Source organism: Alosa pseudoharengus, unplaced genomic scaffold (assembly GCF_046254945.1).
Source record: "Alosa pseudoharengus isolate Yale_2024_CS ecotype anadromous, Long Island Sound unplaced genomic scaffold, YU_APseudo_1.1 YU_APseudo_1.1_scf_24, whole genome shotgun sequence".
Taxonomy (NCBI): domain Eukaryota; kingdom Metazoa; phylum Chordata; class Actinopteri; order Clupeiformes; family Clupeidae; genus Alosa; species Alosa pseudoharengus.
The window spans coordinates 4,584,348-4,600,205 of NW_027468689.1; the positions used below are offsets into that span (position 1 = coordinate 4,584,348).

The 15,858-nt window shown below is 40.7% G+C and overlaps 2 protein-coding genes across 4 annotated transcripts in view; both read left to right on the top strand.

Moving 5' to 3' along the window:
* rasa3 (RAS p21 protein activator 3) overlaps positions 1-2,672 on the top strand; it is a 45,059-nt gene extending 42,387 nt beyond the window's left edge. For 2 of the 3 annotated variants that reach the window (XM_076302879.1, XM_076302880.1), the window contains one exon: positions 549-2,672. In XM_076302879.1, the coding sequence (XP_076158994.1) occupies positions 549-624 (76 nt within the window). In that variant the 3' untranslated portion in view covers positions 625-2,672. The remainder of the gene's footprint in view (positions 1-548) is intronic. The other variant, XR_012990903.1, reaches the window with a different exon arrangement.
* A 1,156-nt stretch (positions 2,673-3,828) lies between these two features.
* Positions 3,829-15,858, top strand: part of pros1 (protein S) — a 23,097-nt gene continuing 11,067 nt past the window's right edge. Inside the window, exons 1-6 of the mRNA XM_076302881.1 lie at positions 3,829-4,284; positions 5,318-5,475; positions 6,510-6,534; positions 8,457-8,540; positions 8,959-9,081; positions 13,375-13,506. Coding sequence (XP_076158996.1) covers positions 4,206-4,284; positions 5,318-5,475; positions 6,510-6,534; positions 8,457-8,540; positions 8,959-9,081; positions 13,375-13,506 — 601 coding nt within the window. The 5' untranslated portion in view covers positions 3,829-4,205. The remainder of the gene's footprint in view (positions 4,285-5,317; positions 5,476-6,509; positions 6,535-8,456; positions 8,541-8,958; positions 9,082-13,374; positions 13,507-15,858) is intronic.

Consider the following 15,858-nt stretch of genomic DNA (forward strand, 5'->3'; position numbering starts at 1 on the left):
AGCATAGCCCTAGCACATTGACACCATTTGTAAATTTGGAATGCTGTTGGAATTGTTGTTTGTTTATTCAGAGTGTCACGCTCTCAGAAAATTTTCAGCGTAGCCAACTCTGGCCCATTACAGCCAAGAGGCAGACCAAAAGAGTGTGATGTCAATTTAGCTGGAAAAAGTAACAAAAACAAGGAAAAAGTGACACACATTTTTGGAAAAGTTCGGCAGTTGCAGACTTGTAAACAGATTACATACTGTTCAATGATGAGTCATTCAACAATGACCCGACTCAGAAACTGGTAGGACTGTGATAGTTCACTGTTATAACTTATATATTATATAGATTTATAATTATTATATTATGGAATTATATTATAATTCCAAAACAATATGCAGTATTTCCATGCGATCTAAGTCGCATTCTATACGTTTTTTTTAGTAATTGCCTTTTAGGAATTAGGAATTGAATGTTATATAGTATCTAACATTCAGGTCTCTACTCAAATCTTCCTACTCGCTGATGTCATTGTTTTTGACGTGGTTGTTTTCTTTTGCAGGGAGCATCCAATTGGTGACAAGGGTTTCCAGTGCTACATCCGGCAGCAGTCCGAAAGCTCCACCTACTCAATCTGACCCCATTGGTGTTGAGTAGCGCATCATTTCCTGTAGCTACATGGACTGAAATCATTATCTGTGACAAACTAAGAGAGCGGAAAAACAAAGAACTCAATGATGTGTTAGCTCATACTAGAAAACTAATCAAGGTCAAATGTGTCAAACCCAACGCACTTTAAAAAGTTTCATGACTTCAGAAATTAGAGCAAGGTCAATCTCTCTTTTTTATTGTATGTAATAATCAGTGTGCTATGTCATTTGGTTCACCATTTTCATAGCATTGCCAGTACTTTGGTTAAAGACACTTTCAGAATTTGAAAGCATTCTTGTGAACCTTCTGAGCTGCGTTTCCCAAAACCTTCAAAACCTTACGTCATTCGTAAGCTATAGTTTAAACTGGACCTGAACGTTTCAAGGTGTTTTTTTTTTTAAATATTCCTTGTTAAGTATATCTTCAGTAAGAGATACTTAAGTAAGGTCGGTCTGGACCACACTTAGCTTTACCTCAAGATGAATTTCTAATAAAACAAACCTTTTACAGCCTAAAAAAGTTGTGAAGGAGTCTGGGCATATGCACTGTACTGTACTACAAGGCCAAGATATGTGTAGCATTTTGTGCATTATGAAACAAAAACAAAAATACATTTATATAAATACTGTAAGTTAGTTGTTAATGTGTAATCCGTCGCTAATACAAATAATTTGTAGAATTTAAGTACCATCTGATCTACAGCTGTTCTTAGGTGGGGACTTTTTAAAATGTTGACTTATTTTTTTAAATTTTGACTATGCATAGTATTTTTCTTGCTGATGCTCTTTCCAATAATGATTATTTGTGCTCCATTCTGAGATAACCTACTCGTTCTACGCATGCTCAAACCTATGTGAAGGACAGCAATCTTTTCTAGAATCATGGATTCAGCCCCTTAAAGTATGCTTAAGATGGTATCTCTTTGAAAGAACTATTAAGAGATAGAGATAGGAAACAAAGAAGTAAACAGCGTATGTTTCCAGTTTCAGGTCTTTGTGAAATGCTAAAAGACATGGTTGTGGGAAACGCAGCTGTGATTAATATCTTGGGTCCAAAACATTGAGCCTAAAATGAGCTGTGTTCATTTGCTCAGATGGACTTTCTATTCTGTTGTACATGTTTGTGTGCAGTGGCCAAAGTCAAGCCATACCATCTTATGCCATTTTTATGACACAAACCTGTGAATTGATAGATGGCTTAAAAAGATGGCTCGTCATGGATATGAATAGCTCAGGCAATTATTTTTCTACAACCAGCTTCCTGGGGTTAAATGTGTTTTGTTTTTTCTAATTCCTGTACTCATTTTGTTCTTGTGTGCAATCATGTTTTAAGCAATGCATTTTCTTATCTTTGTGTATGGGAAGTTGTTACGTATTTCTAATGATAAAATGAAGCATGTGTGTGAGTGTGTATGTGTGTGTGTGTGTGTGTGAACACCTTGTTATATACAGTATATTGGCAGTCAGGATTTTTCAGTGTTAAGTGATAATGGGATGATGAGTGAAAGTTCTTTGTGGCATCGATATCAACATTTTTAAACTTCCCATGTTATTTTTCTTACAATTCAAGAAACCTCTTTGTAAAGTTTTGTTTTAACCTTTTTAAATTTGGTTTGAGTGAATATGACACCTTAATATCCTTCTGAAATCCCTGACTTTAAAATACATACTGTAGGAAAAGGCTAAATTCCCTTGTGCCCATGAAGTAATGCCACAGTATTTATTTTTATAAAATGTTTTTCTTTTTTTATGAAATTGTATGAATATGCCAATTGTCTTGAGATGCACAGTGATTTGTTTGTTTGTTTGTTTGTGCATGTGGTTGTGTATCAGTCTAAATTGACAAAAAATAACATTGTTATCGATAGCCTACCTTTAAACGGGGGGCTTTTTCCAAACACATCTTATCAACAGAAACTATTGTATTTTGTATAACTTTATTAAGAGCATTAAAATGTTATGTAATATGTACAGGAACAATAATTGAAGTCAAAATGGGTGTAATTTTGTCTGAATGAAGGAACTTGTGTTATCAACTCTGGTCCTGTGTGGTCATTTCTGCTGAAAGTTTTATTCACTGCAGTCTTCACATTTATTTAACTTTTTCCTGGTGCATTGGCTGTGTTTGGTCAATATATATATAGAAAAAGATTAACCACACTACAAAAATTGTATACTTTCTGTTTGATTAGCAGAGGTTGGAAACCCTGCTACCACAAATTTGTGGTAGGACTTTTACTTTCTGAAGTGAGGTTTCCCCTCATTGTTTGTTAGCAGGGTACCAGACTTTTTGGCCCACTGTCCATTGACTCCCTTTTAGCGATAGGATAACTGTCTAACCCACTTCTAATGAATTATGCTAAGAAACATTAAAACAATAATGGGTGACATGGGCCTACTTAATGTCAAATACTCTCTCTCTCTCTCTTGCTCTCTCTCGCTCTCACACACACACCTACAACAGAAGAAATATGTGCCTATGTTTACAAATATTACAAAATTAAGCAAGACAGCAAGTAGACTATGCCATACAGTAACTATGTTGTAGTGCCAATTATAAAGTTTTCCAGCTGAGTAATCATCAGATTTCAGATAAGTATTTTTCCCCACTTAAACTGAATGACATCTCTGTAGCCCTCAAATCTGGCTAACTTACAAACACATTTGGCAACAGCTTAGGGTATATTGCAACATAGTTGGTAAAAGCATGCATTTTGTGACATTCCCCAGAACTCAGAGTACAAACTACAAAGGCCAGTAGTTTGCCAGGGAGGGAATGACAATTGGTAGTGCTGAGTGTGTTTTTTTTTCTTGACCATGCCATCAAAACAACTTTAATGGTGCTACCAAAATTCATGCAACAAATAATTAATTTACTGCATTAACCGACGCAGAGTAGACTACCGTTTTAAGTTAGGCACATGTTAGAAAGGTTAAAGGCTAAAAGTGAGAACTGACAGGAATATAACCAAATATGGGTCCTCCGCTGATGAGGTGAACTGCACACTTCCAGTGCACCCCCGGGACGCCCCCGCACATTTCTTTTCATTTTCAATTAGTGTCAACAAACAACAAAACACATTCAGAATGGTGATGACGTTGGGTATAGCCTAATTCCTGCACCACAGTAGGCCATTCTGCAAGGCATGGGGACGTTTCACTTGTGATTCACATCAATTGGGATTCGGATTTGTGATTCATGAGTTCTTTGTAAATGACAGACAACGTTCAAAAAATGGGGTTGATGGAGCATTTCCCAAATGCATCCCTGTGTTTCCCTGAAATGTTGTTGTTATGATTAATAGTTAATAACTTCCAGTTCAAATACTTTCGAATTAGAGTCGTCGCATAGCCTATGTGTTAACTGCGTGATGCAGTTCGGTTAGTGTGTGCGTGTAAGCGCTCCCTTTGTTGACTTGCTCTGGCTTGCTGCGTTCCCTGGCGCTCCCCCTACTCCATTCGCCCAAACGAAGAAATTTTCCGGAGGAATAAACTTTTATAACAAAGCTGAGCCTAGCAGCCCGAGAGGCAGCAGCCCCAAGACCTACTTCAACTTGAACGACTTGAGTATGTGGAGGAAAAAAACAGCCCTAGGGGAGTCTGCAGCATGCCTCGTACTTCTCGCAGTACTCTGCGATGCCCATCGATGTAAGTATTGCTAGAGCTCACATCCCGACCTTTTGTCCAAACTGAGTCGGGGAAGTCCGTCCGTAGTTTTAGACTCCAAAGCCCTGATTTATTTGCCATCGTAGCCTACATGTGGGCATATATGAATAGTCTACTGAAATAATATGATACAAACGAATATGAACTACGTTCTGTGCTTTGTTGCGCAAAAACCTCGAAATGCGTTTCTTCATTGCGTGTTAAATAAGCGAGGTATTTGTATTTACCTTTTGAAATTGCGGAAATATAACCCAAATAAATTCAGACGTGAATAACAGTGTCCTAAGTAACTTTATGTAGTGTCCGGTTGTATATGAGGTCTGGCGAGAGAATTGCAGTTATGTGCTCGCTTTAAATAGCCTTGAGCCAACACGTGGGGACGTTAATCCTTGCGTAAAAACAACTGGCTCTCACGGTGGATGCGTATAATCGGGTTAAATCGAGATACTCAGGTGATAAAATGAGACGCCATAACGGTACAAAGTGAGATCATCTGGGGTTGGTTTTGGTTCGACCTAGCCAGTCAGGTTCCAGTCACGAGCTGACCACATGCATTCTGTCATAACCGGGTTAAACTTGTAGTCCATTCTGTTATTTTAATCTAGGGCTAATCGAGGTAAAAAAAAAAAATCAGTGATAAAAAGTGCAATGTGCTCTGAACACAGTGGATGTTGGCTATGGCTACCAAACATAAAAATGGAATCGAGTAGGCTACAAACGTGAATATAGACCGGGTTTGTTTGCCAATATTTTTTAGCCCACAGCCTACTACTTGTGCAACAGCTATTGACCCTCAATTCTGGCACTTTCACTCACTGCACTCTTTCACTTTATAGCGCTCTCTCTCTCTCGCACGCACACACACACACACACACACCCTCACCCTGCCACAGTGTACAGTGTACTGAATATATGATAGACCACATGTAGGGGCATATCTATGCAGGTTGTTCTTATTGCATTATCTTGCTTATATAAGTCTGTCGTTTTTTAATGTGAATATATGACTTTCTAGTCTTGACACAGAGTAAAGCTTCCCAGTTTCTGTTGCGTCACCGACGGGCAAACACCCTCTTCGAGGAGAGCAAGAAGGGTAACCTGGAGAGGGAGTGCATCGAGGAGCTTTGCAACAAAGAGGAAGCAAGAGAAATTTTTGAGAACTACCCTGAAACCGTGAGTCACCTTCTCTTGTGTTGTGGGGAAACTCACCCAATTACATCTGTAACCATCTGTTTTCATGTTTTATGCTTGATATCCCTGCCAGTATTAATTTGTTCCATGGGAGAACTGGTGTGTTTCACTTGCAGGATCAGGAAAGAAAATTGCCTGAGAATTATAAAATTCAAAGTACTTCAGTAATTTTTGTCAATTTTGTTCTTAAATCACAGCTATATGCTAGCTATAACTATATAGCTATAACTATAAAAACTCAACATCTAAAGCAAAACCGCATTATATGAATCAAAACATCTGTATCAAAACATCAGTCTCTCTACAGGCGTTGGTGAACCCAATCTAAGTTAGTGCAAGTGTGCCCAATCTAACTCAGTTACTGTAGTACAAGTGTGCCCAATCTAACTCAGTTACTGCAAGTGAGCTAAAGGCCCATTTCACCTGGGCCCTTCCATTGCTGCACACACAGTCAGGCAGTGTATATAAGTAAAATAAAAATAAAAAAAACGTTTACACATGTTGTTTGGGCCACATTGTCAGGCTATGGTTACTAGGGACTACCTTGCTTTGTTTGTTCCATTTCAGCCCACGCCTCTGCACAGTTATCTGGAAGTGTGCAGTGCGGTTGTTAAGTTTAGAACTCTTTAAATTCCATGGCAAACACAAGGCCATGATGCAAGGTTAAAATGGAAAAGCATCACACAATGACAGTGGGACACTGGAGAAGTAGCAAAAAAAGCTTCTGCTTCCTCATCATCTCTTCTCACCAAACTTGACCTTTGACACAATGTATCACCAAAGTATTTTTTTTTTCCAGAGATGGCCATTTCAGATAAAGCACACATTGGTCTAAATTGGTCATCTCACAGGACAGTTATCATGCTCTGCTGTTCTGTGCATTGGTTGATGTGACCAGATTTTCCACACAGTCATGGAAAAACAAGTTACTAGTGACCCTAAATGGCAAATGATGAAGTTCAAAATAAAACTGAGTATATTTTCTTCTAACTTTTTTTCTTGTTTGTTTTTTGTAGGAGTACTTCTATCCAAAGTATATTGGTAAGTCTACCATTTTCCTCTGTCATTTTTAGTTTTAACTGTAACTCTTTGCTATTTTGGTATCAGACCACTGATGGCTGACTTTAAGAGATTCTTAAATATAGAGAGGGTTACTGCGGTAGCATTTGGTCGGTCATTCCACTATTATCAAATGAGAATAGTCTGGATTACCATGTGTGTAGTGATAGACAACATCCCTTTGAGGAACACAGCATCTCATGAGTAGCATAAGCTTTTATGGCAGCGTTCAAGTAAACAGGTGCAGACCCAGAAGTCACTTGTAGGTAACCATGAGTCTAGTGATATGGATTATATACAGTATGGATGGCTATGATTAGCCAGTGGAGTACAATGAGCTGTAGGCTAACAGGTGCCCTTTTGGGTTGATTGAAAACCAAACAGGCTACCGCCATCTGGTCCGCTAGAGGGGCCTAACAGTAGTCAAAGTGAGCGATAACCATGACCTGTACCAGGAGTTGCCTTGCTCAAGGGCACCTAATCCGTGGATGTGGGAGAGTGTTGTTTAATCACTCATCACTCCTCCCACACATATTTTTCCTACTAGTTACAAGTCTGATCCCCTAACCAGTAGACCACGGATGCCCCACGTAATTGTTTTAATTATACTATTAAACACCATTATTCCATCCGTGCCATGTATGAAACTACTCAGTCGTGGGGCCCAATGAATCAGAATCAGCTTTAATCCAGAAGAAGAATGAATAAAAGAAATGGATTCCTATGTATAACCAGAGACTTTCTAATGAGGAGACACAGCATTCAAAAAATCCTCCATAGAAATGCATGGGGCTAGTTTGTAACGCCAATATGGCCGTTGTCTACACATACAGTATCCCGCCTCTTCCTCGGCAAAACGTTGACATGTGAATACATTGAGCCAATCATGTGGTGTGATGTGAAGACATCGTGCCAATCATGTGTTGTGAACTCACCGCTAGAGCAAGATTGGTGTCGTGAAGCCTTGCGCACGCGCATTTCTGCCGAATAGGATGCCCGATGAGTGCCCAAAAAGCATTGCAATATGGCCGCCGAGTGGAGGGACTTGCCTAAAAGGACTTTGGTATAACTCATCCCTTGTATTAACGTCACAGCTGAAGAAATGTTGCAAAATCAATGGGTAAACCGTAGCCTAGAAATCTAGGCGTGCCGCTAGCGGCAGCAAATTACATTTGCTGCCAGGGCTAGTCTAGCAACTCTCCATTGGCTTGTGAGCTCCAGAAATCTAAACTAAATCTGGCATTGAAATCGTGTATAGAGTCGTTTGGTGGGCTTAACATAATGATTGATGGCAGAGTTGCAACGGTTTGGCTTGAATTCCCTGCTACTTGAAAACAAATATCCTATTGCGTCCTATTGCGTGCAGAGGGAATTTGAAAGACAACTGATTATCACGCCCCTCGGACTGAGCACTGCGAACGGTGAGTGCCCAGACCCTACATTTTAATGTGGGTCTGGCTCGCCAGGCTAGGTAAACCTTGCTTAGAGGGGAAATTGCGATACAAGCACACTATGTTGCAAAACCAAAACTTTACTTTTTTCCTTGCCACAAGACAGGACACAGACATTGGATTGTGTACAACACCTTGAGACAGTATCAATTTTGCTTTCACATCTATTCATTTAGCATATGCGTTTATCCAAAGCGACCACTTACATATGTCAATTATATTACAAGGGCCATTGTCCCTAGAGCAACATGGGGTTAAGTGCCTTGCTCAAGGCCACAATGGTGGAAGCTGGGATCTGGCTACGGCATGCTAGCCCAGCTTCTTAACCACTAGGCTACCACCACCCAACATTAGACAGCTTCCTTGTTGTTACAAAATAACATGTTTTATTCGAGATCTGTAGCTTTCAATCATTAAGTGGCGTCACTAATTATGTCAGACTCTACATTACAGTGTGTCTCGGATCGCACCGTGTGGGAATCAACACGCAGGACTTCAACCCCAGCGTCCCACAAGATCTTCGGACTTGTGTAAAAGGTGTGTCTCCATAGTGATTGGGTGTGTGTAGATTTGAAGTGTTTTTTGTCTGTGCTGCTCAAGGACACATAATGTGAGACTTTAGTTAGGACTCAAGGACACATAATGTGAGACTTTAGTTAGGGCTCAAAGACACATAATGTGAGACTTTAGTTAGGGCTCAAAGACACATAATGTGAGACTTTAGTTAGGGCTCAAAGACACATAATGTGAGACTTTAGTTAGGGCTCAAAGACACATAATGTGAGACTTTAGTTAGGGCTCAAAGACACATAATGTGAGACTTTAGTTAGATCAGATATTTTCCCCAAATGGTGCAGTCCTATTTGTAGTGTACATATTTGGTGTGTACATTTGAACTTATGTTTTATGTATGCATGGTTGTGTCTGTGTGGAATGTGTGCTTGTCTTTATGCAGAGATTAGTGACCAGTGCTTGCCGATGCCATGTTATCATGATGGTACAGAGCGTTGTGTCGATGGCCAGGGCGCCTTCACATGTGTGTGTAAACCTGGTTGGAAGGGCCCTCGCTGTGAGGATGGTGAGTATATTTGAAAATAAGATACTCATCTGTTCATAAAATGTATGTTCTTAAGTTATTTACCTTAGCTATCCTACTACACTGTAAAGATTAGTGCACTTAACGTATCTCAGTCAGGTCATGTAATTGCTGTCACCGAATTATGTGAACTTGTCGTCTGCAGTCTTATAGACACTACACATTGACGTAACTCAGTTAAATCCACAAGATGACTTGACTGGTGTATTTAACTTCCTGGGCCCTGTTTTGCCTTCCTTCTGGGACCATGTCTACATGTGATATCTTGATCATACTAGATGTGTGCAGTGCCACTGCCCAAGTCCAACTGAACCGTGCCCTAGTCCACCTCTTCAAGAAGGCCGAAAGACGTATAAGCGCACTGTGCCTGGGTACGGTGTGAAACGATCACACTAGTCAAACAAAGTGGACTTTAGGGGTCGAGCATACTCAGGCATGGTACGGTTGGTATAGTGTGAGTACGCCCTTAGTGTGGAAAGGCAGGTGAGGTGATGAGCTAGGGCAGGGGTCGGGAACCTTTTTTCCCTGGAGAGCCACTTTTACCAATTTTTTTTTTTTAATCTCAGAAGAGCCACATAAAGACGGTTACAAGAAAAAGTTTAGATATTTAACGTACATTTACTTTCATTCAACAGAGGATTTTTAAATACATGTTCTACTAGTTTTAAAAGTAATGTGCAAGTAACTTGAAATGTAAAGTGGAATGACAGAAGTATAGGCCTTAGGCTTCCCATGTAGGCTAAACACCACCCCATTTTTCCCCAGTGTTCTTTTGGTATGCAAAGTAACCTCATAGTTAACAACACAACACTCAATTTTCATGACATGACATGTCATTGGCGAAATTGAACATTAGGCCTACTGTACCAGAGATTAGATTTGGTGATGGCCTTGGAGTCTGGCTGGCTCATATTCAGTGAGGTGAAGTTTCATGCAAGAATTGAGGCTGTCATCATTTAAGGGCAACTCCACGCAAAACTGTCATATATCCATAACGCCAACATGGCATTGTGTTGGCGTTATGGATATGACAGTTTTGCGCGGAATTGCCCATAAACGTGAGCGCAGGTTTGTTCTTTATATTTTTCCTATGTGAGAAAGATTTCTCATATGCAAGTGGAACCGAACAGGTTTAACACAGCAATACTAACTCGTTGCAGTGTGCGATATATAACTGGCAGTTCATTTCGCGTTTTCAGAATCAGTCTTCGGATGAAAACTTTCCCATTTCAGCCCGCTTGTGTTCGCGCTCGCAAGCTGTGGTCACTGACGTTTCCTTTTTGACATTTTCCTTATCTAGCCTACAGCAAGCGCACACATCAACAATAACAATTAAAGTGTTCTCGTTCATCTTTTTTTCTCTTCGCCATTTTCTTTGTTTTGGATACAACCGTTAGCTAGCTGAATTTTTAAGTAAAGCATCAGCGGGTGGAATGTTATCTCGGTACAGCATTGTCCAATAAAAAAACACGTTTTTCATATCTGTGCAGTACATCGACGTAACCGTGAATTTCAGCGGTAGAGAACAGACATGGGATGGATTAAACTACGTGAACATATATTATATTTCGAACACTATTTTAACATTTTGATTTCAGTAGGTCCATTTTTAATTTAATACAGTACCAAAATTATTCATGACTTATTGAGTAAACAAATGGCAGGTTTGTCCGAGAGCCAGATGCAGTTCCCAAAAGAGCCACATGTGGCTCGCGAGCCATAGGTTCCCGACCCCTGAGCTAGGGCTTAACCTTCTAGGTTCTCAACCTTCTAAGGCATACCAAAGGTCAAACCAAAATGCCAAGGCACACCAACTCTCACTTTGATGTATTACACATATAATATAAGTATACAATATAGGCTATAACAGGGGTGTTCATTTTATACAATATAGGCTATAAATAATAATAATAATAATAATAATAATAATAATAATAATAATAATACATTTGATTTAAAACGCCTTTCAGGACACCCAAGGTCGCTTCACAGAAAACAAATAGAAGAAAAAATATCAAAAAAAGAGAAAAATTATCAAAAAATATATAGTCCATTTAGCCATATCATAGTCCATATAGTCTAAAGAGATTTTTCTGAAGAGAGGTTTTCAGTTCCTTTTTAAACTGGGCAGTGGATTCACACTGCCTGATGTCATTTGGAAGTGAGTTCCATAGCTTTGGGGCTGTGTGGGAGAACACTCTCTCTCCCATGGTGCTGAGGTTCATCTTGGGCACCTTGAGCAGACCAGCTGATGAGGATCGCAGCGAGCGTGATGGGGTGTAGCTCTCCAGGAGGTCGGTGATATAGTTGGGAGCAAGGTTATGCAGGGCCTTATATGTCAACAGTAGGATCTTAAATTTGACTCTCTGGGTAACTGGTAACCAGTGTAGCTGCAACTGTACAGGTGTTATATGGCTTGTGGACTTTGTGCCTGTTACTATCCTGGCTGCAGAGTTCTGAAATATTTGGAGGCGGTGGAGTGATTTATGTGGAATGCCAGAGAAGATGGAGTTGCAGTAATCAATGTGGGATGTAACATAGGCGTTTACAAGTACTTCTGCACTCTGCTGACTGAGGGAGGGCCGCAGTCTTGCGATGTTGCGCAGATGGAAAAAGGCACTGCAAGACACACTGTTAATATGGGCAGTGAATGAAAGTGTGCTGTCTAGTATAACACCAAGACTCTTCACCTTGGTGGAGCAGGCAATGTTGGAGCCATCTACAGATAGGGAGAGTCTGTTTTCCATCTTTGCCAGCATTGTTTTTGAGCCAACAACAAGTAATTCAAACTTCTTACTGTTCAGTTGTAGTTGTTAGTCATCCACAGATTGATATCGTGCAGACAGGCAGTCGGTTTGGTGGACATATAAAGCTGGGTGTCATCAGCATAGCAGTGAGACCATGTTGCCTCAGGATATTTCCCAGTGGGAGGAGGTAGATGATGAAGAGCAGGGGCCCCAGAACAGACCCTTGTGGCACTCCCTTCGTGACAGCAGCACTCTCCGACTTGTGGTCCAAAATCTGGACAAGCTGTGTCCTGCCAGAGAGGTAGGAGGTGACCCACTGATGAACACTGCCCCGCACTCCAATGCTGGTAAGATGCCCCAGAAGCAGCTGATGGGATATGGTGTCAAAAGCTGCACTCAGGTCAAGGAGGATTAGGATGGAAATGAGTCTAGCATCAGCTGTGCAGAGGAGGTCATTTGTTACCTTCACCAAGGCAGTCTCTGTGCTGTGCTTCAGTCGAAATCCAGACTGAAATGGCTCGAAGAGATCATTGTCCTTCAAATGATCCTGGAGTTGAGATGCCACCACCCTCTCCATAATTTTTGAAATGAATGGTAAATTGGAGATGGGTCGGTAGTTGTTGAGGTCATCATGGTTCAGCCCAGGTTTTTCAGGGTTGGTCTGACAATAGCAGTCTTCGATGAAGGAGGGATTTAACCAGTGATGAGCGAGGTGTTAATTATTGATGTTATCATTGGGATGATGGATGGTAGGCACACCTTGACCAGGCTTGTCGGAACAGGGTCCAACTGACAGGTGGAGGAGTTGCACTTGGTGATGAGACCAGAGATGTAACTTTCAGCAGGGAGACTGAATTCACTAAGTGCATTTATTGTAGGTGAGCCCAACTCAATCAAGGAGCATGGTTGTTTCAGCTTAGTAATTTAACACTCCAATTGCTGATGGATTGCCTTCATTTTTGTGTGAAAAAAGTTCAAGAAGGCTGAGCAGCGTTCAACAGATGCATTCTTATAGATGGTACTATCAGGTGGTTTGAGGAGGCCATTCACAGCGGAAAAGAGAGCCCTGGTGTTTCCTTCTCCCTCATTGATGATCCTTGCATAGTATGAGCTGGTTAGGTGCCTTGCTCAAGGGCACTTCAGCCGTGCCTACTGGTCAGGGTTCGAACCGGCAACCCTCTGGTTACAAGTCCGAAGCGCTAACCAGTAGGCCACGGCTGCCCCCATTTTATAACAGCCACTTTATTACTATCTAAATCTGTTTTGATTGAAATTGCCCTCTAGCCATTTCATAAGCCTGTACAAACATGCATTGGGTTCCTCAAAATAACACCTCACACCTCACTTTTCCTCACAGCACACCAGTGTGTCTTGGTACTCTGATTGAGAACCACTGAGCTTGGGATATATAGGTCCTTGAAACCAGCACCCCTAATTTTGGGTGAAATTGACAAGCAAGTATATATGTCTTGAATTATTATTCACATATTTTGTTTTAAAAGAAGTGCATTGCTTTATTCATCTCTAGACATCAATGAATGCAGTGATCCAGAGTTCCCAGCGGGATGCAATCAGAAGTGTTATAACTTTCCTGGCAGCTATCGTTGTCTGTGTGAAGTTGGTTATTACGCCAACGACAAAAGCGACACAATTTGTAAAGGTGAGTAAGCAGCATATTATTCAGCTCTGGGTATTTGCCATAGCATCTGTACATTTCTGTCTGAATTGTTGTCTGAATTTGTTAGTGTGTTTTTCATGTGGAGGTCACACTAAAGGAACACAGCAGCTTTTTTGGGGAAATTCGCTTATTTGCCAGTTAGTTAAGAACAGGGATGTAGTGGAGGCTAAACACAAGTAAACACAGTTTATCCACTTCTTATTAGAGTTTATCCATCTCTCAAAAGAGTTTGTTCACCAACTGCAACGTTTAACATTAAAAGATCACACTGTATTATCCACATTCACAATATGTCAACTCATCAACACTCCATTTAATACCACTGATATTGTTATAAACATTGGACAATAACCTCCACCATCACCAAACATGTTCTGAATGCCTTTTTTAAAAATCCAATACTGCATGGCGTAGTCCACCTCACTGTGATCACAGAACTCATAGTTTACCCACCTCTTATTTTACCACTACATCACTGGCTAAGAAGATACATATCCTACTCTTCTCTGTGCATGCAATAACCCAACCTGATCTCTTAAGCTTAACTTCGCTTAGCTTAGCATAATTCTTCGCTTAATCGCTTAACTTAGCATAATTCACTGGAAGTGGTTTAGGCCAGTTAGCCTATGGTTAGCCTATAGCTAAAAGATGTGTCCCTTTAAAATCATCGTGCCTCTGGCTGAAACTGGACTGTCTCTGCATCCCACAGTACAAGCTTTAGTAGGCCTAAAACGATCAAATCCAGATTCTTGGTTCATACAGTCATAGCCTTTGGATGTGCATTTGTAGCCGATGATAAGTACTTTTACTAGTTATGACACCTACCTGCCTACCTCTACAGCAGGGGTTCCCGAACCCTATTTTGATTCAAAACATTGCCGACACAGGGGGCGATGTGGCGCAGCAGGCTACAGCGCCCATGCCATATACGGGCCCGAGTGCCCACGGGGACCAAGGTTCGAATCCGACCTGCGGTCATTTCCCGATCCCACCCCATCTCTCTCCCACTTGCTTCCTGTCACTCTCCGCTGTCCTGTCCAGATAAAGGCAAAAAGCCCAAAAAATATACTTAAAAAAAAACATTGGCAACACCAATCGTTCACATGTTGCTAGAGAGAGCTGTAACATCCAGACGAAAGTGGTACTTTGATTTCTTCTCGCGCCTTCATGTCATGTGCGCCGTCTAACTTGACAGTAATGAAGGATCAGTTACTTAACTTGGGGGGTTAAAAACATAGGGATTTTAATATATTTTTAATTTAACCCATTTACTCCTAAAATGCCTGCTAAAAACGCCTATAGAATCCTATGGCATTCTAAACTAAATAACCTTATTTCCTGAGGGTTTTCTGAAAAAATACTAAGAATTGTCAACGTCTACCAAAACCTTAATATCTAAGCCTGTGTAGCACCTAGAAACATGAAATAAAAAGCATGCTGCGCTACGCAGCAACCAGCGGGAGATTCAATGTAGCGCTATGCAGCAACCGGCGGGAGATAGAATGTTGCGTTGTGCAGCATCCGGCGCGTATGGGTTAATTTATGTTTATTTTTATGTAATGTACTGGTCAGTTACCCTGGAAATCCAGAGTTCTTGCAAAAGCACAATTTGAATTGTCTCTGCGAGACACTCTGGCAATGAATAATGATGCATGTTACTTTTACCCCTTGCATCGCGAGGAACCAATCACATCGGTGTATCTGATATAGGCAGGCCATGATGACAGCGCTGTAACGAATCAGTCAATAAACATTGGTCGTAATGTTATCCAATTGGGTGCAGTGAGATTTTCAAATGCATGCTTGGTGCCGCCCCTTGAGTTGGGCCATTTTCATTATTCGTGGCCAGACCCTTAATCTTTCTAGATTACCAGGGTCTGGATTTTCCAGGCTACTGGTCAGTTGAAAGATGCCCAGTATCTCAGGCGACCCCATTTTAATTTCAGGCGGCCCCACATGGGGTCCCGACCCCAAGGTTGGGAAACGATGCTTTATACTATAAAATATGTCAGTCTATCCATGTCATCACTATAAAGTTTATGGTGATGATGTGGATAGACTGACATATTTTAGTAGGATAAACTTGAATTACTGTATTCATCCGTTTCTGTTATATATTTATTATGTTTTACAAATTGACTGCTCTCTCAAAGAAATTTTGACATGGATTGGGAATGACTTTATGGTAGAAAATGCCATTTGTGCCTCTTTCGTATCAGTTGTTGGAAAAATCAGGATTTGTGTTGTCTCTGTCGATCTCTTCAATGTCAAAGTTCGAATGGGATGCCTTTTTTGAAATTAAACTTCTTTAAATCGGGAGTTTTTTTTTTTTAT